We start from the raw sequence: 22,474 nt of genomic DNA on the forward strand, positions 1-22,474 counted from the left end.
CCCCACAGCAACAGCCTGGATTTGCTAGCTGTGTTCCCGGAAGGAAGCAGCGAGCACAGGAAGGTGTGGGCCAACTGCCATCAAGGCCAGGAACCCACTTTCCTGGGGCGGGTGCTTCAAACATGAGTGGAGTTTCATTCTCCCCCTTTTGTGTGCTTGCTGCAGGCAGAGAGGACGGTGGAGGACAGTATGCAGGGAATTCTGAAAGTGCTCTCCACCCTCTCTGAGAAACACCATGGGATCGTTGTGGACTGGACAGGAAGAACTGTGCCATGATGAGAGCCTGGCCTACAGGAATGATTTCACCAGCAGCGTACACAGGACATCCTAGCACCCATCTGCATCTCGTGAATAAACATCTCTGTCTGAACTAGCGTTGTTACTGAGTCTCTCTCCTCAGTCCTACAAAGAAGCCTTTCAGGTTATGGGTTCAGGACACAAGGAGGACATTTCTTTTAAGGGAAATTATTGCCTAGTAGTTAGAGGGGAGACAACTCTGCCATTGACCTCGTGGGCCCTTGGGCACATCACTTAGTCTCAGTCCCCGTTGCCCCCCCATGCTTCCTGACCCCTGTGTAGCATTTGGAGAGCCTCTGATGAAAAACAAATTATTACAATAGCAGTTATAGACACTAAATTAACTGTGCACGATCCAGCTGAGCTTACTGAAACAACAGACTCCAGGCACGGGGAAGATATTGTGGATTTCCATAGACAACAAATTGGACTTTTACCAGGAAATTCACCTAATGCTCTATCTATATTAGCTCATTAAGACAAAGCAACAGAAAACAGTTGAATATGAAGCACCACTATCCACCCTCCCACTGCTCTACAAAGAGGATGTACACAGGTCTGCTTCACAGCGATCATTAGAGTTTATTGGTAAACAGCTACACCAGCATTAGAAGTGTCAGTAGAAAAATAGAATTTACTTTTACATTGTTTTCTGTTATACAAAATTTGTTCATATTGGCTGTAGCAGTGAGTGAGATAGAAAGGGAGGCTGATTTGGTTCAAACCAGCACACAGTATGTGCACACACATGAACAGCAGGACCATGAACCTCTGCTCCAGGCATAAAATGACTCCAGTGCAGAAGGCCTCTTGACAGGCTTTTTGCTTCACTTAAGCCTTTGATCAGGCTCTCTGGACTAGGGTGAAATGCACCTTCAATAGTCAGGCAACAGAACCTATGCTTTCACATTTTTCTACAAGTTCTTTGCTAGTTGTGGTCATTTTGCCCCATGATGCAGTGGGAATTGCACTGCACCCAAACAAGCCTGTGTCATTTTAACAGCCCCATGCAACAGCTACACAGACTTGTGATAAAACGTTGGTGACAAAGAGCTACCTTCTAGGCATGAACTGTTATTACAGTGTCTTCACTGGCTCTTAAGATTCAGTCCCTCCCTCCCTCCCAGTAAATATTTTTATGTACAGGCTGAGGGCCAGATCCTCCGCTTTTGTAAACTAGCATAGCCCTATTTATTTCAGTGACGCTACATCCATTCATACCAGCTGAAGATTAACTGTGAGCTTCTACTTGCTTAATTAAAGTTTAAAAGGACATTAAGGAACTGAGCAAGCACATTTGATGGTGGGGGTGGAAGACAGACGTTGCTTTTAATAAGGATTTGTTACACCAGCACAAAAGCTCTTCTTTTGGGTTTGGTTTATTGCGTGGGAAAAGAGAGAGAAGGATGTCTCCTCTGTAGCCTTCTGCATTTTAACAGAGCGTGGAGAATAAGACCAGAGAACACTGAAGATAGCAGAGCACTCATGAAGTTTCCCCTATCACTAAAATAATATGAACAGCCTTGCCCCTGTGACTCAGTATTTGATAAGACCTGATTGGTCACCTTTACAAGACCGCTCCCTGAAAAATTCACTGGACCTGGGCAAATTCAGATAAACACTACAGATAACAAATCATTCAACACTCAATGCCTACTGAAGATGCATATTCACACTCTTTAAGGTGAACAGATAAATGGTAGTTAAGGAAATTAAATAGGTAGAAAATAGAGCAGCTTCTAGGTCTTCCAGTTGCTCTAAGCCAGGGATTCTCAAACTGGGGGTCGGGATGCCTCAGGGGGTCACGAGGTTATTACATGGGGGATTGCGAGCTGTCAACCTCCACCCCAAACCCTGCTTTGCCTCCTGCATTTATTATGGTGTTAAATATATATATAAAAAAGTGTTTTTAATTTATAAGGGGGGTCGCACTCAGAGACTTGCTATGTGAAAGGGGTCACCAGTAAAAAAGTTTGAGAGCCACTGCTCTAAGCCATTTTATCTTCATATTTGTTCTAGCTCATAATTATGAGTTTGTTTCATTCAAGTTCAAACCACAGCAATTAATGGTCAAAAGCACAAAGATGCCCTCTGCTAGTGAGTGGCAATGGAAAGCAGCAGTGCGCTACCTTTGAGCTCAGAGATCTTTTAGGAGAACTTTTTGGCACCAGCTCCCGCCTCCCACCACTACTTCCTTCACATCCCTACAGGAAGAGTCAGCAGCAGGACAACAAAGTTTCCTCTCCAACCCTCTGGATTTGGGGACTGCTGGTTCAACAAAACTGACTGTATAGATGAGGGCACCTGCTCTCCAGCTTCATTTATCCCTCTGGATTGTCCTCATGAGAGACCTGCAGATTCTCAGCTCTTTCATGTCAGAATATTATGAAGCCTTTTCTGCTAAGCTCTCCCATGGGGTATGATCCTTGCTCTTGAGGGAATTCAAACACGGGGTGGGAACACAAGCACAGGGGTCACTGCAAATGTCTGGAATGCCAGTTTCTAGTGGCCCCCATAAAGAAAAGATTCTAAGATATTGAGTGTATCTGACAAGAGCCCCATGGCACAAGACTTTTATAGACGAAGGAATTTTGTACCCAACAAAATTCAGGATCATCTGCAAAGCAAGCTGTGTTTAGGACATGGGCTACGCTGTGCAGATATTGGAGATAAATGGGAAAGAGGACAGGATACAAGGTGACTTTTACATAGCTCATTTTAGACTGCTTTTCCTCCTTTCAGACTCTTGGAAAGGAGTCTGAGGTGGCTAAAATAACCAAGCCTGAGCCACTAGGAGAGATAGATACAAGGGTAATAATGACAGCCCTGTCCATGCAGCATAACACATGTAGGATACATTTAGAATTCCCAGTGCTTAGTACAAGTTACTTGGTGTTCAGTGTGTTACAACAGCAGTTACATTTAATTTGAAGCTTTGCCACCTAAAGACTAGGCATTCACATGAAAGCCTCTCTCAGATTATCCCACAGCTTGTATTTTTTTTTTATTAAAACTAGACCAGTCAGCATTAGACCGATTCTAGGAAAGCCTCATCACAATAAACTGCCTCTCCAGATAACTGTTGATGGGCAATAGAAGACTATTATGCTAGGACAATTTCTTTATGCTGCAAAAAGTGCAATACCTCTCTTCTGGCTGTTTATGGTAGATGGCATTACGTAAGGAGGAAGTGATGGGTGTTATTGTAAAAGGAAGCAGGAATTTAGATGTAAAAGGCAATCTGGTTTGCCAATAAAATAATTAAAAACAAGTTCAGTAAAAAAAAAAAAATCAACGATTTTTAAAAGTGTCTCCTGAGGAGCAGATGCCCTACTAATGGACACATCTGATGCTTCCCTTGTAGCAAGTGGATCTGGAAATGCAAATACATTGCCCTTGGCACCATGACAAACAGCGGGGAAGCTGCAGATGGCTACATAGCCTTAAAGGAATGCTTACGGTTAGTCCCCAAGCCCTAGAGAACAAAGAAAGCACATGGCTGTACAAGGGCCCTTACTGCACAAGTGCTTCTGTCAAAAGGGCAGAGAGTGAAAGAAGTTTAAAATCCTTTTCTTAAAAAACAAACAAAGAAAGGACAGAAGAGATCATGTTTCCTGGAAGTACTAGTCACTGAAGGAAGGGCAAATCACCCAGGCACTTTCTTGGACCCCCCCAAGACGCATCCAATCTACAGAGACATCTCAGAGATGGTTAGGCCCAGATATTTAGAATGGAGGATGTGCAAGTGGCCCATTAAGACACACAGCTGGCACATGCTGTGACTCATGGAAGCCAGATGCAGAATTCTAAATCTCTGGACCTCTGATTAGTATAACATCAAATTAAAACTTGAATTACCTTCATGCCACTGTAAACATTTTAAGACTTTAAGTACTTAAAGGGAGAACTAACAAAAGCTTAATCAAAGTCAGGCTTTTTCAAGGCATGGAGATCAAGAGGGATACATACATGATTTACAACTACTTGTTGCTGGGGTAGTGGTCATTCACCAGAATTTGCCTCCTTAACAGAAGGTATATGGTGGCTGGTAATTTCACTGTAATTTCCATTTCTATGTATCTAAAATGAGGTTTCCTTTTGCTGCTCCCCCCACTAAACCCAACAATTATCATTAGAAAGGTGGGGGGGGGGGAAGGCCAATTAATATAGCTCATAAAAACTGCATTTCACATCTTTAAAAAGTGTTTTAAAAGGTTCATCACAAAGCGTAAAGTAGCGAGAGGTCAAAGCATTCACTGAACTCTGTACCTGCCAGGTCACTCAGTAGTAACATTTCTACAGCAGAACCTCTCTATGTCACATTGTGGATTCTTTCTGTTGCTACAACAGTTCATTGTTTGCAACATTATACTAAACGCTACTAACCCCAGAGGCCGGCCCTCCCCCCCCATCCTATGACTTCTCCCCCCCAAAAAACCTTGGCACTTAATGTTACCAAAATGTAACAAAATAAATGTTAATAAATTAGCTTCAGTTTCAACCAAGTCTACAACAGACTGAAGACTGATCAAACAGTATATTCTGGTTTGAAGATGATAATGCTTGCAGTAGCATCTGTGAAATATTTAACCCCTTATTTTCCAGGGAAGCATGGACACAGCTGTGCTACAAGAAAATCAAGACAAGCTTTTTTACTGTGCCTGCTTTTGTACTTTAGAGAAGCCAAGTTTAAACAAACCAACATTGTGTTGAGGAACTTCATCTGGAGTGCATAACCCCTCAGATTAGATCTCTTCCCTAGTTTAAATCATTCTGCTACCAAATCAGCGACAGAACCAGGCCTTTAGAAAACCTGACACATAACACCTTCCAGGTATGTCCAGGATCTTCGTCTCATGCTGTTTTCTGCCCAGAGCTTGAAAAATTGCCATATTCATGGACTACCTCTGCCACGCAGTCGAAATCTTCTCCCCTCCCGATTTGATCTTCAGACTCAAGTCTCCAGAGGAATGCTATAGAGTTGCTAAAATCCGTGAGAAGGAAACCACCATCACACAGAATGTTTGCCCCACACCTAGAGTAAGTGCTTCGAAGGGGATCATTTGTTTTGCAGCAGCTCTGTAAACTCCAGCAATAGCTGCACCTGATAAGAAAAGAGCGTTAATGTGCTATGGCAAGTTTGAGATAGAAACTTTTAGTCATACACAGGAATGGACAGCAAGGGCCAATCTCACAGTCTGGTCTATTTTTGTATGTTCAGCTTTGGTTATTTAGATGTCCAAACCACTGAATACATTGGAGTTTTACATCTAAATAAAAGAAAATAATCATGCTAGCAAATAACTGTGCTTGCAAAAAGCAATATAAACAAAATTTTGCCTGGTCTTTGTAAAGTCTCCAGTCATTAACCAGACATCTGTTTAAATCAAACACCTGGAGTACATTTTAAAAACTAAGTAGTTGGAAAGAATTGCTCTCTTTATTCAGCAGTTAAGACTAGAGTCTTGATTTCAACATTTTCTTCTCCAACTGTTCACTTCATTAATGCCTACAACAGCACAGAGTTCTTAGCGAGACATGTCAGCATTCTTTTAATGTAGTTTTAACTATGGAACAGCCCTGTCCACACTTAACAGCCACCAAAGGAGGGTTTAGTTTCCCAGCCACCCTATCAGACTGTCACAACACCACAATTAACATGGAGGTACTGCGATTTTATTATCCTATAGGTGATCACTGTTGGCAGGTTTTACTATAGGTGGTATACATATACACATGTGCCGGATGCATTGTTTACCATCCTCACAAGTTAAGGAAAGTAGAGAGAGGTTCCGACAGGAGAGGAGACTGGATACTACAGAAGGACCTGGGGCAATGGAAGGGATTTCACTGGGGAAAATGCAAAACATTTTATTTGAGACAGACATATACTCCCAGTACAAGGTGGGAGTACGGCAGACAGAGAGAGAATGCGGGACTGGATCCTCTGAAGGACAGCAGTAGCACATTACACGTTCATTGCAATGTGATACCAATCACAGTCCAGAAGTAAAATGGGATAATAATAAAACCTTGCTAATGCCTCATTGGGGCTTCTTTAGATAAACTGTTTATTCAATGAGTTGTGGGACACCGTAGACCAGAATCTTTTGTGCCCATGACTCAGAATACTTTGTTCAGTTTCAGGCAAACATACAGATCACTGGGAAAAAGAAAAGGAGGAGGACTTGTGGCACCTTAGAGACTAAGAAATTTATTTGAGCATAAATAAATAGCTCAAATAGCTGTAGCTCATAAAAGCTTATGCTCAAATAAATTGGTTAGTCTCTAAGGTGCCACAAGTACTCCTTTTCTTTTTGAGGATACAGACTAACACAGCTGCTACTCTGAAACAGATCACTGGGAGTGGCTGGTCATTACACATATTGAATCTATTTCCCTATGTTAAGTATCCTCACACCTTCTTGTGAAGTGTCTAAATGAGCCATCTTGTTTATCACTGCAAAAGTTTTTTTCTCCTGCTGATAGCAGCTCATCTTAATTAATTAGCTTCTTACAGTTTGTATGGCAACTTTCACCTTCTCTGTATGTATGTATATCTAAATCTTCTTACTATATGTTCATTCTATGCATCCGATGAAGTGGGCTGTAGCCCACAAAAGCTTATGCTCTAATAAATTTGTTAGTCTCTAAAGTGCCACAACTACTCCTGTTCTTTTTGCGGATACAGACTAACACGGCTGCTACTCTGAAACCTGTCATACAGATCACTGTAAAATATTTTAAATATATTTCAAGTCTGAAAAAGTGACTAGACGTGCCACAGTTAGATTCCACATTTATCTTCCGGCTCAATGTTAATTGTTCTCCATTTGAGCCTGTTTTGAAATCCTCCGTGAAAGACACTAGAAAAAGAGAGCATTAAGAAACTGTATGGGAAGGTCTAACTTAAAGCACATGGGGCAGGACCCTTACTTTGAGATGTTAGTTCCTTTCTCATGGGGAAGAAATAGCATCCCACTTCAGCAAGCATCTGAAGTGAACTCTCACCAAGAGACACCCATCAGTCAAATGAGTACTTTGGAAAGTCTAACATACTTGTTAAGATTCCAGCAGAAATTGGTCCCACGATGCCCATCAACAGGATGCTTACAGACATGAACCTACCATATTTGTGATGTCTGAGGGTGAAGAGCGCCAGTAATCCCGCAGGGATGTGGAAAAAGAGAGAGGACACCAGTGCCCACAGGAATACACCATACCACATTTCTGCAAGGCAAGAAGAAAGAGAGTTGACTCAGGCAGGACACTTCACCGTCTACCTGAACACAACAGCCGCTACCAAAGGCTCTGTCATAAATATACAGCTAAGGGTAGCATAATATCCCTCCCTTACCTATAAAGGGTTAACCAGTTCAATTAACCTAGTAGGTACCTGACCAGAAGGATCAATGGGGAAAGAAAATAGTTTCAAATCTGGAAGGGTTTGTTTTGGGCTCTGCGGGTGTTCTCTCGGGAGACAAAAGAAAAGACCAAGCAAGTAATCCAGCTCCTACTAAAATAATGTTACAAAAATAGTAAGTAATAGCAAAAAATGCATTAAATTATCTTTTGTTTTAGCTTGTAAATTTTCCCTGTGCTAAGAGGGAGGTTTATCCCTGGTTGTTGTTTTTTTTTTTTTTTTTTTGTAACTTTAAAGTTTTGCCTAGAGGGGAATCCTCTGTGTTTTGAATCTGATTACCCTGTAAAGTTACCTTCCATCCTGATTTTACAGAGGTGCTTCTTTTACTTTTTTTTTTTTTTTTTTTTTTAATACTAAAGTTCTGTTTAAGAATCTGGTTTCCCTATTTGGTTGGTGTAGTATTCTCAAGCCTCCCAAGGAAAGGGTGTGAAGGGGCTTGGGGGGATATTTTAGGGAACAGAAACTCCAACTGGTCCTTTTCCTAAATCTTTGTCTAACTCACTTGGATGGCTACTGTTGCCACTGCAAAGGACAAGAAAGGATTTGTGCCTTGGGGAAGTTTTTAACCTAAGCTGGTAGAAATAAGCTTAGGGGGTCTTTCATGCGGGTCCCCACATCTGTACCTTAAGGTTCAGAGTGGGGAGGGAACCCTGACATGGTGGCAGAGGTGGGATCATTTTAAACCAGAAGCACAAACCTCAGGATATTAAAAGGACATGAAAAACATTTGAAACTCAGGCAGATGGAAATTGATGCACAAGTGCCCAGAAAAAAAGCTGCTAGGGAGGCAGAAGAGGCTGCCCACAAGAGCGCGGTGAAGGCAGAAACGGACAGAGAAAAAGCTGCTAGGGAGGTAGAAGAGGCTGCCCATGAGAGAACTATGGAGGCCCAGAAGCATGCTCAGAAGGAGAGGGAAAGGGAGAGGAAGCATGACCTGGCTGTTATGGAGTTGAAGAGACAAAACCCTTCAGCTGCTGACTCCACTTCCCCAAAAATCCACAAATGGGAGAGACTATGTCCGCAGTATGATGAATTCAGTGATATTGCTGAATATTTCCTCACCTTTGAGAGGCTGTGCACCCTCCATGCAATTCCTGATGATCACAAGATGACCACATTGGTAGAAAAATTAACTGGAAGAGCTCTGGACATATTCAACAAGATGCCTATTGAGGATGCTTTTAACTATGGTAAATTTAAGGATTTGGTTTTGAAACAATTTCAAATTACACCTGAAACTTACCAAGTAAAATTTAGAGCCCTTAAGAGAGGGGCTGGACTAAGTAACATGGCTTATGTAAACCAGATAAAGGATCTGTTAAATAAATGGGTCAAAGCCAGGGATGTAACTAGCTTTGAAGGAATGTGTGATTTGGTTGTCCAGGAGCAGTTCCTGACTATGACCAATGATGATGTACAATATTGTTTATGGGATAAGAAAATGGACTCAGCAAAAAGTCTTGCTTCTTATGCTGATCAATACAAGCAGTCCCAGACCGTCTAAAAGGCGGGGCAAATCAGAACAAAACGGGTGGAGGTAGCAAAGAGGAACAACCCTGGTAGCAGTTTGGGTGGATATCAGAAGGGACACCCCGAGACCACACCCTACCACCGAGGACAGCCCAAGGCCCCAACTACACCCCAAGGAAAATCCCAGACACCTTATCATCCCACCACACCATTCTCCAGCAACCCACCCCACCCCAGTGACCTGTCATCTGGGTGATATTTTAAATGTAATGAGCTGAGGCATGTAAAGACCAACTGCCCCCAAAACCCAAATAGATTACAGCTCATTGCACCAGGGTCACACCAAAGGTCCTCAGGCCCAGATGCCTCCCAAATACCTTCAGAGCGAAGGGAAACTGTGAGTGTGGGCGGGAAGAAGGTTATCATGTGGAGGGACACTGAAGCACAAGTGAGAAAGAGTCCTGTGGCACCCTATAGACTAGTAGATGTACTGGAGCATAAGCTTTCGTGGGTGAATACCCACTTAATCGGATGCACCCATGAAAGCTTATGCTCCAATACGTCCATTAGTCTATAAGGTGCCACAGGACTCTTTGCCGCTTTTACAGATCCAGACTAACACAGCTACCCCTCTGATACTTGAAGCACAAGTGTCGGCTATCCACCAATCCTTAGTGGACCCCAGCTTAATCAACCCAGAGGCCCAAGTGACGATTCAGCCCTTCAAGTCAAACTCTTTTGACCTGCCTACAGCCGAGTTGCCTGTCCAGTATAAGGGCTGGTCAGGAATGTGGACTTTTGCAGCTTATAATGATTATCCCAGTTCCATGCTGCTGGGGGAAGACTTGGCCAACCATGTGAAGCTAGCCAAGAGGGTGGGAATGGTCACCCGCAGCTAGGCTAAGCGAGCTGTCACACATAGCTCTGTCCCTGAGCCTTCTACAAGGGCCCAGTCTGTGATACCAGAGACCCAGACTGAGGTGGTGGAACCAGACCCCATGTCAACGTCTGCAACAGCCGTAGTGGATCCAGTTGCAGAGATCCAGCCAGAGCCAGGCCCAGAACTGGAACTGGCGGAGCAACCAGCACCAGAACCATTGCCAGCACTGAGTCCAGCCCTTGCAATCCCGTCTACTGCTCCACCACCAGAGGGCCTCACCGAGCCCGCGCTGGCAGCAGCGGTTAAACCTGCGCAAGAGGCTCAACCGGAGCCTGAACCCCAACCTAGCGCACCCATGGAGAGCAGGTCACCATCCCTGGAACCAGCCCCGTCCCCTGCGTAGCTTCCCGAGGGACCAAGCCCAGGTCCACCATCCAGTGAGGAACTGAGGTCTCCAGCATGAAGGGAACAGTTCCAGGCAGAGCAGGAAGCAGATGAAAGCCTCCAGGGAGCTTGGACGGCGGCACAGAGCAACCCACCGCCTCTCAACTCTTCTAATCGATCCCAGTTTGTGGTAGACAGAGGACTTTTATACACGGAAACTCTTTCTGGTGGGCACCAGGAAACTGGCATCCTCAGAGACAGTAGTTCCAACTAAGTATCGGGTAAAGCTCTTGAGCTTAGCCCACGATCATCGTAGTGGCCATGCTGGGGTGAACAGGACCAAAGACCATTTGGGGAGGTTCTTCCACTGCGAGGGAATGGGCAAGGATGTTTCTACCTATGTCCGGTCTTGTGAGGTGTGCCAAAGAGTGGGAAAACCCCCAAGACCAGGTTAAAGCCCCTCTCCAGCCACTCCCCATAATTGAGGTTCCATTTCAGCGAGTAGCTGTGGATATTCTGGGTCCTTTTCCAAAAAAAGACACCCAGAGGAAAGCAGTACATCCTAACTTTCATGGATTTTGCCACCCAATGGCCGGAAGCAGTAGCTCTAAGCAACACGAGGGCTAAAAGTGTGTGCCAGGCCTTAACAGATATTTTTGCCAGGGTAGGTGCCCTCCGACATCCTTACGGATTCGGGAACTAATTTCCTAGCAGGAACCATGAAAAGCCTTTGAAAAGTTCAAGGGGTGTTCACTTGGTTGCCACCCCTTACCACCATCAAACAAATCGCCTGGTGGAGAAGTTGTAAATTCGTAAATGAGCACTCCAATGATTGGGACCTAGTGTTGCAGCAGTTGCTCTTTGCCTACAGGGCTGTACCACATCCCAGTTTAGGGTTTTCACTATTTAAACTTGTGTATGGCCATGAGGTTAAGGGACCATTACAGTTGGTGAAGCAGCAATGGGAGGGGTTTACGTCTTCTCCAGAAACTAACATTCTGAACTTTATAAGCCACCTACAAAACATCCTCCGAGACTCTTTAGCCCTTGCAAGAAAAAACCTAAAAGATGCTCAGGAAAAGCAAAAGGCCTGGTATGATAACCATGCCAGAAAGCATTCCTTCAAAGTAGGGGACCAGGTCATGGTCTCGAAGGAGCTCCAGGCCCGTAAGATAAAAGTACTGTGGGACGGGCCATTTACGGTCCAAGAGTGCCTGGGAGCTGTTAACTATCTCATAGCTTTCCCCACCTCAACCCTAAAGCCTAAAGTGTACCATGTTAATTCTCTAAAGCCCTTTTATTCCAGAGAATTAAAGGTTTGTCAGTTTACAGCCCAGGGAGGAGATGACGCTAAGTGGCCTAACGGGGTCTACTACGAAGAAATAAGTGATGGTGGCGTGGAAGAGGAGAACCTCTCCATGACCCTTCAGCGTAAGCAGTGACAGCAGATCAAGAAGCTGTGCATTAGCTTCGTACCAATGATCTCAGCCACCCCAGGACGGACCGAATGGGCATACCACTCCATTGACACAGGTAATGCTCGCCCAATTAGAGCCCAACCTTACTGGGTGTCTCAAGCCAAAACTGCTATAGAACGGGCAATCCAGAACATGCTACAAATGGGCATAATTCGCCCCTCTGACACTGCATGGGCATCTCCAGTGGTTCTAGTTCCCAAACTGGATGGAGAAATACGCTTTTGCATGGACTACCGTAAGCTAAATGCTGTAACTCGCCCAAACAACTATCCAATGCCACGTACAGATAAGCTATTAAAAAAACTGGGACGTGCCCAGTTCATTTCTACCTTAGACTTAACCAAGGGGTACTGGCAAGTACTGCTGAATGAATCCGCCAAGAAAAGATCAGCCTTCATCACCCATGTAGGGCTGTATGAATTTCATGTGCTCCCTTTCTTGCTGCAAAATGCACCCGCCACTTTCCAAAAACTTGTAAATAGTCTCCTAGTGGGATTGGAAAAATCTGCAGTCGCCTACCTTGATGATGTGACCATCTTTTCTAATTCATGGGCAGAACACCTGAAGCATTTGCAAAAAGTCTTCAAGCGCATATAAGAGGCAGGACTAACTGTTAAGGCTAAAAAGTGTCAAATAGGCCTAAACAGAGTAACTTACCTTGGACACCAGGTAGGTCAAGGAACTATCAACCCTCTACAGGCCAAAGTGAATGTATCCAAACTAGCCTGTCCCAAAGTCAAAAAAAACGGGTCCAATCCTTCTTAGGCTTGGCCGGATATTACAGGTGATTTGTACCGCACTACAGCTAAATCACTGCCCCACTGACAGGCCTAACCAAAAAAACCCAGCCAAATGCAGTTCAGTGGACTGAAGAGTGTCAGAAGGCCTTTAACCAGCTTAAAGCAACACTCATGTCTGTCCCTGTGCTAAGGGCCCTAGACTTTAACAAACCTTTCCTAGTAACCACAGATGCATCCAAGCGTGGTGTGGGAGCAGTTTTAATGCAGGAAAGACCGGATCAAAAATTCCATCCTGTTGTGTTTTGTTTCTCAGCAAAAAACTGTCTAAAAGGGAAAGCCACTGGTCAATCAGCAAAAAGAAATGCTATACCATTGTGTACACTCTCAAAAAGCTACGCCCATTCGTTTGGGAATGGCGTTTCCACCTGCAAACCAACCATGCTGGGCTAAAGTGGCTTCATAACATCAAGAATAATAACAAAAAACTTCTTCGGTGAAGTTTAGCTCTCCAAAATTTTAATTTTAAAATACAACACATTTCGGGAGCTCCCAACAAAGTGGCTAATGAACTCTCCCATAAAAGTTTCCTAAAATCAACTGGTTAAAATTGTCCTTAAAATGTGGAAAATATTGTTAGTTTTTATATAATCAGTAGTATATCTAAAGGTGCATGTGTCTTATTAACTCTGTTTTCTCCTAAAGCTCCAGAAAAAAAAATCACAGCCAGTGTGAAGTAGGCTGTCCAGCACAGTCTGTGATTTGGGGGGCATGTCATAAACATATAGCTAAGGATTGCATCAAATCCCTCCCTTTCCTGTAAGGGGTTAATCAATTAACCTAGCTGGCACCTGACCAGAAGGACCAATGGGAAAAGAAAATACTTTCAAATCTGGGGGTGGGGGGAGGCTTTGTTTTGGGCTCTGTGGATATTCTCTTGGGAGACAAAAGAAAAGACCAAGCAAGCAATCCAGTTCCTACTAAAATAATATATCTAATACTACAAAAATAGTAAGTAATAGCAAAAAATGCGTTAAATTATCTTTTGTTTTAGCTTGTAAGTTTTCCCTGTGCTAAAAGAGAGGTTTATCCCTGGGGTTCTTTTTTTTTTTTTTTTGTAACTTTAAAGTTTTGCCTAAAGGAAAATCCTTTGTGTTTTAGAGTCATAGAATATCAGGGTTGGAAGGGACCTCAGGAGGTCATCTAGTCCAACCCCCTGCTCAAAAGCAGGACCAATCCCCAATTAAATCATCCCAGCCAGGGCTTTGTTTTAAATCTGATTACCCTGTAAAGTTACCTTCCATCCTAACTTTACCAAGGTGCTTCTTTTACTTTTTTTTCCTTTATTATAAAGTTCTGTTTTTTAAAAATCTGGTTTCCCTATTTGGTTGGTGTATTATTCTCAAGCCTCCCCAAAAAAGGGGGTAAAGAGGCTTGGGGAAATATTTTAGGAAACAGAAACTCCAAGTGGACAGTGGGGTGGGAGGAGGTATTGTTTCATATTCTCTGTGTATATACAAAGTCTGCTGCAGTTTCCACGGTATGCATCTGATGAAGTGAGCTGTAGCTCACGAAAGCTCATGCTCAAATAAATTGGTTAGTCTCTAAGGTGCCACAAGTACTCCTTTTCTTTTCCTAAATCTTTGTCTAACTCACTTGGTGGTAGCAGCAGTACCTACCCAAGGGGGGGGAAAAAGAATTTGTGCCTTAAAAAAGTTTTTAACCTCAGCTGGTAAAAATAAGCTTAGGGGGTCTTTCATGCGAGTCCCCACATCTGTACCTTAAAGTTCAAAATGGGGAGGGAACCCTAACAGGCTCCTATCAGGATTGGGCTCCCACTGTGCTAGGTGCTGTACAAACACACAGGATGACAAAGTTCCTGCTCTAAAGAGTTTAAGAGGAAACAAGATATAGACCATGTACCCTAAGAGTGTCCATGATGTAAGGGACCAAGCTGTGACCTCACTACACGCAGCTACAGAAGTTTGCTCGGATTTGGGAATGGCAATGCTAAGACGACATTCGGCCATTACAAATGCCTGCCCTAACTTCAGAACAATTTGAAAGTTACATTGTAGTTTTGGAATTGATGTATCACAAGTGTAAACAGCCCTGTAATAATCCCTTTAGCGTCTACAATCTGATCATTTGTTTATTATAGCAGCCAAGATACAGGCACAATTCTCTGAATCTCTTCATGCTACCAAAACTTATTCCATGCTGGAGGGAGATCAAAGGAACACCGAATTGTTTTGGAATAGGAACCTGAAAAAGCAGTAACTAGACAGAATACTGCACTGGTCTGCATCGCTGTCAGAAAATGAGCCTTCTTAGTGGAGTTGGGGGAAGGTAAGGAAGAGATCAAGAGAGCAATTTCTTTAGCATGGCCAAGGGATATAACTATGCATTGCACACCATGATCTAGCTTGAAAGTGACACTGAATAAGAATGGTAGCACCTCCTTAGCAGGAAAATTGCTCCCCACAGTATAGTCAGACTTGCTCAGTTTTGTGACAATAACATGATTGACTGCTTTTTATTCCAATGAGTCAACACAGCTACTGCTGGATTCTATGCTGGCTGGTGCAGAGTGGAACAACTGCAGGGCCAAATTCTGCCCTCATTTACACTCATGCAACCCCATTCAGGACAAGGGCTAGAGCTACCCTTGCAGGCAGGATGTGACCTGTTGCTTTTGTTATTGGTGATGATTAGGGCCCTACAAAATTCATGGCCATGAAAAATGTGTCACGGACTGCAAAATCTGGTCTTTTGTTTGCTTTTACCCCACACTATACAGATTTCACAGGGGAGACCAGTTTTTCTCAAATCATAGAATCATAGAATATCAGGGTTGGAAGGGACCCCTGAAGGTCATCTAGTCCAACCCCCTGCTCGAAGCAGGACCAATTCCCAGTTAAATCATCCCAGCCAGGGCTTTGTCAAGCCTGACCTTAAAAACTTCCAAGGAAGGAGATTCCACCACCTCCCTAGGCAACGCATTCCAGTGTTTCACCACCCTCTTAGTGAAAAAGTTTTTCCTAATATCTAATCTAAACCTCCCCCACTGCAACTTGAGGCCATTACTCCTCGTTCTGTCATCTGCTACCATTGAGAACAGTCTAGAGCCATCCTCTTTGGAACCCCCTTTCAGGTAGTTGAAAGCAGCTATCAAATCCCCCCTCATTCTTCTCTTCTGCAGGCTAAACAATCCCAGCTCCCTCAGCCTCTCCTCATAAGTCATGTGTTCTAGACCCCTAATCATTTTTGTTGCCCTTCGCTGGACTCTCTCCAATTTATCCACATCCTTCTTGTAGTGTGGGGCCCAAAACTGGACACAGTACTCCAGATGAGGCCTCACCAATGTCGAATAGAGGGGGACGATCACGTCCCTCGATCTGCTCGCTATGCCCCTACGTATACATCCCAAAATGCCATTGGCCTTCTTGGCAACAAGGGCACACTGCTGACTCATATCCAGCTTCTCGTCCACTGTCACCCCTAGGTCCTTTTCCGCAGAACTGCTGCCTAGCCATTCGGTCCCTAGTCTGTAGCGGTGCATTGGATTCTTCCGTCCTAAGTGCAGGACCCTGCACTTATCCTTATTGAACCTCATCAGATTTCTTTTGGCCCAATCCTCCAATTTGTCTAGGTCCTTCTGTATCCTATCCCTCCCCTCCAGCGTATCTACCACTCCTCCCAGTTTAGTATCGTCCGCAAATTTGCTGAGAGTGCAATCCACACCATCCTCCAGATCATTTATGAAGATATTGAACAAAACCGGCCCCAGGACCGACCCCTGGGGCACTCCACTTGACACCGGCTGCCAACTAGACATGGAGCCATTGATCACTACCCGTTGAGCCCGACAATCTAGCCAGCTTTCTACCCACCCTATAGTGCATTCATCCAGCCCATACTTCCTTAACTTGCTGACAAGAATACTGTGGGAGACCGTGTCAAAAGCTTTGCTAAAGTCAAGAAACAATACATCCACTGCTTTCCCTTCATCCACAGAACCAGTAATCTCATGATAAAAGGCGATTAGATTAGTCAGGCATGACCTTCCCTTGGTGAATCCATGCTGGCTCTTCCTGATCACTTTCCTCTCATGCAAGTACTTCAAGATTGATTCTTTGAGGACCTGCTCCATGATTTTTCCAGGGACTGAGGTGAGGCTGACTGGCCTGTAGTTCCCAGGATCCTCCTTCTTCCCTTTTTTAAAGATTGGCACTACATTAGCCTTTTTCCAGTCATCCGGGACTTCCCCGGTTCGCCACGAGTTTTCAAAGATAATGGCCAATGGCTCTGCAATCACAGCCGCCAATTCCTTCAGCACTCTCGGATGCAACTCGTCCGGCCCCATGGACTTGTGCACGTCCAGCTTTTCTAAATAGTCCCTAACCACCTCTATCTCCACAGAGGGCTGGCCATCTCTTCCCCATTTTGTGATGCCCAGCGTAGCAGTCTGGGAGCTGACCTTGTTAGTGAAAACAGAGGCAAAAAAAGCATTGAGTACATTAGCTTTTTCCACATCCTCTGTCACTAGGTTGCCTCCCTCATTCAGTAAGGGTCCCACACTTTCCTTGGCTTTCTTCTTGTTGCCAACATACCTGAAGAAACCCTTCTTGTTACTCTTGACATCTCTCGCTAGCTGCAGCTCCAGGTGTGATTTGGCCCTCCTGATTTCATTCCTACATGCCCGAGCAATATTTTTATACTCTTCCCTGGTCATATGTCCAACCTTCCACTTCTTGTAAGCTTCTTTTTTATGTTTAAGATCCGCTAGGATTTCACCGTTAAGCCAAGCCGGTCGCCTGCCATATTTACTATTCTTTCGACTCATCGGGATGGTTTGTCCCTGTAACCTCAACAGGGATTCCTTGAAATACAGCCAGCTCTCCTGGACTCCTTTCCCCTTCAAGTTAGTCCCCCAGGGGATCCTGGCCATCCGTTCCCTGAGGGAGTCGAAGTCTGCTTTCCTGAAGTCCAGGGTCCGTATCCTGCTGCTTACCTTTCTTCCCTGCGTCAGGATCCTGAACTCAACCAACTCATGGTCACTGCCTCCCAGATTCCCATCCACTTTTCCTTCCCCCACTAATTGGGGTCCCTGACCCAAAAGGAAGTTGCAGGGGGGTTACAAGGTTATTTTAGGGGGCTCACGGTATAGCCACCCTTATTTCTGTGCTGTCTTCACAGCTGGGCAACTGGAGAGTGGCAGCTGTTGGCCAGGCACCCAGCTCTGAAGGCAGCGCCCCGCCAGCAGCAGCGCAGAAGTAAGGATAGCAATACCATACCATGCCACCCCTTCTTATGTGCTGCTGCCTTCAGAGCTGGGCGGTCAGAGCGCGGCACCTGCTGACTGAGGGCCCAGCTCTGCAGAAGTAAAGGTGGCAATACCAGACCAGGCCATCCTTACTTCTGTGCTGCTGCTGGCGGCGGTTCTGCCTTCAGAGCTGGGCTCCTGGCCAGCAGCCACCGCTCTCCAGCTGCTCAGCTCTGAAGGCAGCGTCACAACCAACAGCAGTGTAGAAGTAAGGGAAGGAGTACTGCAACATGCCCTACAATAACCTTGTTCCCCCTGCAAACTCCTTTTTGTGTCAGGACCCCACTGTGAAATTTCAGAATTAAATAGCTGAAATCATGAAATTTATGATTTTAAAATCCTATGACCATGAAATTGACCAAAATGGACTGAATTATTTAGGGCCCTAGTGATGATGCACAAGCCAGATAGAAGCCATCTTGACCTGCACATCCCCAGCTGAGTTTGCAGGACTGGCAATTAAGGAAAAGTTGTATTTGTAAACTGACTAAATAGGAGATGGATTCACCCAGACAGTCAATATGGAAGCAAGTTTTGGTGCTAGGGCACCCTTAAAATCTTATTTGAGTATTTAAAAAAAATTCTAGTACTGACCCCGAGAGGAAAAAAAACTTAAGTGCCATGGCATAAAGATCCTGTGTTATTTATCTGCTAGATTTCTGCTGGAAAATTAGTTAACAGCTTGGATTTCCAACACTAATGGGCTGTTTGAAAACCACATCCTTGAGTCAAACAGCAGAGTACAGTAATAAAGAAATTTATAAAAGCAGCAAAGAGTCCTGTGGCATCTTATAGACTAACAGAGGTATTGGAGCATAAGCTTTCGTGGGTGAATACCCACTTCGTCGGATGCACGTAGTGGAAATTTCCAGAGGCAGGTATAAATATGCAATCTATGCTATTACTTGCAATTTGTTTTGATCCTTTGACAACTATTGCTCTGATGAAGTGAGCTGTAGCTCACAAAACCTTATGCTCAAATAAATTTGTTAGTCTCTAAGGTGCCACAAGTACTACTTTTCTTTTTGCAGATACAGACTAACACGGCTGCTACTCTGAAACCTGCTCTGCACCTGTTCTTCTAGATAATAGCTGCCTCTGAACCTGAGCAATAAGGATGCCTAGAAACAAAAGGCAACTTTTTACTCTTGTGTAAGTGTAGTACTTCAGAAGCAGCTCTCTCTCCAGGAAAACAGCTTGGATTCAAGCATCATTAGGAAGCAGTTAAATTAAGTTGGCAGAAAAACTGACTGAGTTTTTCTTCCCATGATGAAATAGAACTCAACTTGTAAGCTTGCTGACAAGGACTCCTGCACTACTTCTGCAGAAGTTATTTCAGGTTAACCAAGCAAGAAATTTAAAATCTTGTAATGTGACAAGTGTTAATACCACAGATTCTGGAAACTTTTTTTTGAGTGTAGGGACTGGCGTCCTGATAGCTCTGCCAGAGGACTAAAATGATGATCTTTGAGAACCACTGTTGCTATTGTAAACATCCTTTGAAATGAGGAACTCCTGCTGTACTTCTCCTTTGTCTTATTACTTATTATTGTATTACAATACCAAGCTCTGTATGGATATGCACTTTCAAGTCTTGCTTAATCTTTTTAAAACAACAAAAGCGCTACAAATTAATTAACTCTCCCTCAAAAAAAAGTTATCAATTGTACCTCTGAATTGAATTTGCCACTACAGCGATGCATCTATTGCTTTGTTAATGCATTATTTAATGCAGCTGGAGTCGTAACAGCTTACCGATTTTAATAGAGTTGGTTCAAACAAAATGCATTACCTGTAACTCCTTGTTTTGTTTACTAATCAAACAAGCTTGCCACTTCTATATTCTGCACTCAGAATAATACGGAATTCTTAAATCAAAATTAAATATTCTTCTAAAAAAATCTGCTCTAGGAATTATTTGGGGGGTGTTCTCTGGCCTGTGTTATACAAGAGGTTAAACTAGAGGATCACAACGGTCCCTTCTGATCTTTGAATCTTGAGACATATAATATTTAAATATAGCACCACACTAGAAAAGCAGCTTAAATACTGCAGCGAACGAGGTCTCAAGTGTAGAAGTTAGAGAAATAGCCAAGGACTTTTTTTTTAAATTCCCCAGTGAGATTGCTGTTAGAAAAGCCTTCCTACTGAGTAAACAAAATCGAGTTCCCTCTCACTGTTCTCTAGAACGAAACGAAGTTCAGTAAAACACAACCTGCATTTGTGACTGAAGTGATACCAAACCTGTAATGAGATTCCTAGTAGTTTTTAATGCAAGCAAAGTTACCCTTGCGTCTAGCCTCTCAACAATTAACCAAAGAGCAGCCCCTTTTTACACTTGCTTCAACTAGCAATACTGTAATAATCAGAAAAGGCTTCACTCCAAAGCTCCAAACTACATACAGACTGTATGTATCAGACTGTGATATTGTACGTACACTGTAAGTCTGCAGCCTGTTTTTGCTCACACTGTAAACTTGTCCCTTTATTTTAAATGCCATTCTCTATACAGAGTGTCAAATGTCATGAAAACTGGAGAAGCAACTGTACTGCCAAAGATATCCATCCATACAGGGGACCAATAATAAAGAGGATTAAGCACATAAGAACGGCCATACTGGGCCAGACCAAAGGTCCATCTAGCCCAGTATCCTGTCTTCTGACAGTGGCCAATGCCTGGTGCCCCAGAGGGAATGAACAGAACAGGTAATCATCAAGTGATCCATCCCCTGTCCCCTACTCCCAGCTTCTGGCAAACAGAGGCTAGGGACACCATCCCTGCCCATCCTGGCTAATAGCTTTTGATTCAAGTGACCCCTATTTGTACCCACATTCATTTAGCTGGGGGGGGGAGCAGTTTTTACCTACAGCTTTTAAAATAGAAGCATGGTTTTGTTGGCTGGTGCATGTGGGACACAATCAATCAATTGATTTTAAAGGTTGGAGTCACTGCCTGATTGCACTTGACCTATTACTGTCACCAAGAACACTTAGCCACCATTTCTCACACCTGCTTCCCAGGCATTTACCATGTTTCAAAACTTGCTGAAGGCCTGGCAGGGTTTCGCTTGAATCTAGGGGCAATGCAAACCCATTTGATGAGCTTCTTTCTAGGAGAGACACCACAATTCTGTTCTCTAACCTTACCTACTTATAGGACATTTTTACAAAAGATTCCCAGTGTGGCCATCTCCTAATCAGTGATCTCAAGGGTAGGAGCCCTGTGGGCAGGCTCTGGCTGATGGTTTCAGCACCGCCACAATTAGATTTGCTCAGTTCTGGTCACCCTTTCTTAAAGGGCAGACGGCAGGGGGGCTTGGAGCCAAGCACTGAAAACTGTGATTCCAGAGCCTGGCACTGCTCAGTTCAGACAGAGAATGTGACCAGAACACACAGACTGATGAAGGAAGGGGGGGGGGGCGGCGGAATCGGTCCCGGGGAGAAGGGGCGGATGTGGGCGCAGCTGGAGGCTGTCCTGAAAGGCGGGGCCGGGGCCGGGGCCGGAGCCGGAGAACGGCCGGGGCGGGAGCGGCGGCGGCCGGCTTCCCGGAACTTGGGGCGAGCTCAGGGTCCCGCAGGGACGGGCTCAGAAATGAAGCGGGGCGGGTCTGCGGTCCCGAGGGATGGGGCCGGAGAATAGACCGGTCGGGGTCCCGGAAAGGGGCGGGGCCGGGAGCCAGGTCCCGGAGGGGACGCGGAAGGGCGTCGGGGTCCCGGAAAGGGGCGGGGCCGGGAGCCAGGTCCCGGGGGGGACGCGGAAGGGCGTCGGGGTCCCGGAAAGGGGCGGGGCCGGGAGCCAGGTCCCGGAGGGGACGCGGAAGGGCGTCGGGGTCCCGGAAAGGGGCGGGGCGGGGCCAGCCCGGTACCTGGGAAGCTGACCAGCGGGGTGGTGAACAGGGTGCCATTGTCCATCCGCGGCACAAGGCGCAGGCTCAGGATCTGCTGCAGGAGCCCGCCCGCGCCCGGCTCGCTGCTCTCCATTCCGCCGCCATTAAGGGCAGGGAGCAGCCTCGGCGCCTCACCTGAGAGGGCCTCCCGGAATTCGTCAGCCCGCCCCGGCGGAACGGACGGCTCTGTGCGCCAATCGCACCGCGGATCGCCGGTCGGGTCCCGCCTCTCCCCATGACAGACAAGAGCCTCTGCCCATTACCCCACGGTGCCTAGAGGGGTGGGACGCCGCTCGGCTACGCCTCCCGCCCTGACACTCTCGCAAGCGCAAGTGCGCCCCCCGCGGGCGGAGGGCGCCGCACCAGCTCTGTGCGCTCAGCAGCTGCTCCATGCCGGGCGGGTCCCCGGTCCCCGGTCCCCGCTTGCTGGCAGCGCTCCCGAGCCGATCCTGCACGTGCAGGGGCCTCAGGCTGCAGGCACTGTCCGCAGTCCTGGCCCCCGCGGGTCCTCCCGCTTTGACCGGGGCCTCCCTCCGCTGCAGACGTGAGCGGATAGCGGGGGGGAGCGGGCTCACTGCTCCTCTCAGCGCAA

At 45.4% G+C, this 22,474-nt stretch overlaps 1 protein-coding gene across 2 annotated transcripts; it reads right to left on the bottom strand.

Annotated features, from left to right (window-relative positions):
- Nucleotides 1–859: 859 nt before the first annotated feature.
- TMEM170A (transmembrane protein 170A) lies at nucleotides 860–22,041 on the bottom strand. 2 transcript variants are annotated; one of them, XM_077831022.1, is made up of 3 exons: nucleotides 21,862–22,041; nucleotides 7,426–7,527; nucleotides 860–5,401 (listed from the first exon to the last, which is right to left on the bottom strand). In XM_077831022.1, exons 1-3 carry the CDS (start codon nucleotides 21,974–21,976, stop codon nucleotides 5,271–5,273), a joined length of 348 nt encoding a protein of 115 aa, XP_077687148.1. In that variant the 5' UTR covers nucleotides 21,977–22,041; the 3' UTR covers nucleotides 860–5,270. The 2 variants fall into 2 exon arrangements, with proteins under 2 accessions (XP_077687148.1, XP_077687147.1); XM_077831021.1 differs by having other exon boundaries at nucleotides 7,357–7,527.
- Nucleotides 22,042–22,474: the final 433 nt, after the last annotated feature.

Source organism: Eretmochelys imbricata, chromosome 12 (assembly GCF_965152235.1).
Source record: "Eretmochelys imbricata isolate rEreImb1 chromosome 12, rEreImb1.hap1, whole genome shotgun sequence".
Taxonomy (NCBI): Eukaryota; Metazoa; Chordata; order Testudines; family Cheloniidae; genus Eretmochelys; species Eretmochelys imbricata.

Bases quoted from the DNA above. Each gene is read 5' to 3' on its own strand.
- TMEM170A (XM_077831021.1), bottom strand. From the start codon at position 21,976: ATGGAGAGCAGCGAGCCGGGCGCGGGCGGGCTCCTGCAGCAGATCCTG. The intron at 7,528-21,861 runs GTACCGGGCTGG...CTTGCCTTGCAG, and splicing joins CCCGCTGGTCAGCTTCCCAG to AAATGTGGTATGGTGTATTC. The intron at 5,402-7,356 runs GTATGTTAGACT...TTTTCTTATCAG, and splicing joins TTCTGCTGGAATCTTAACAA to GTGCAGCTATTGCTGGAGTT.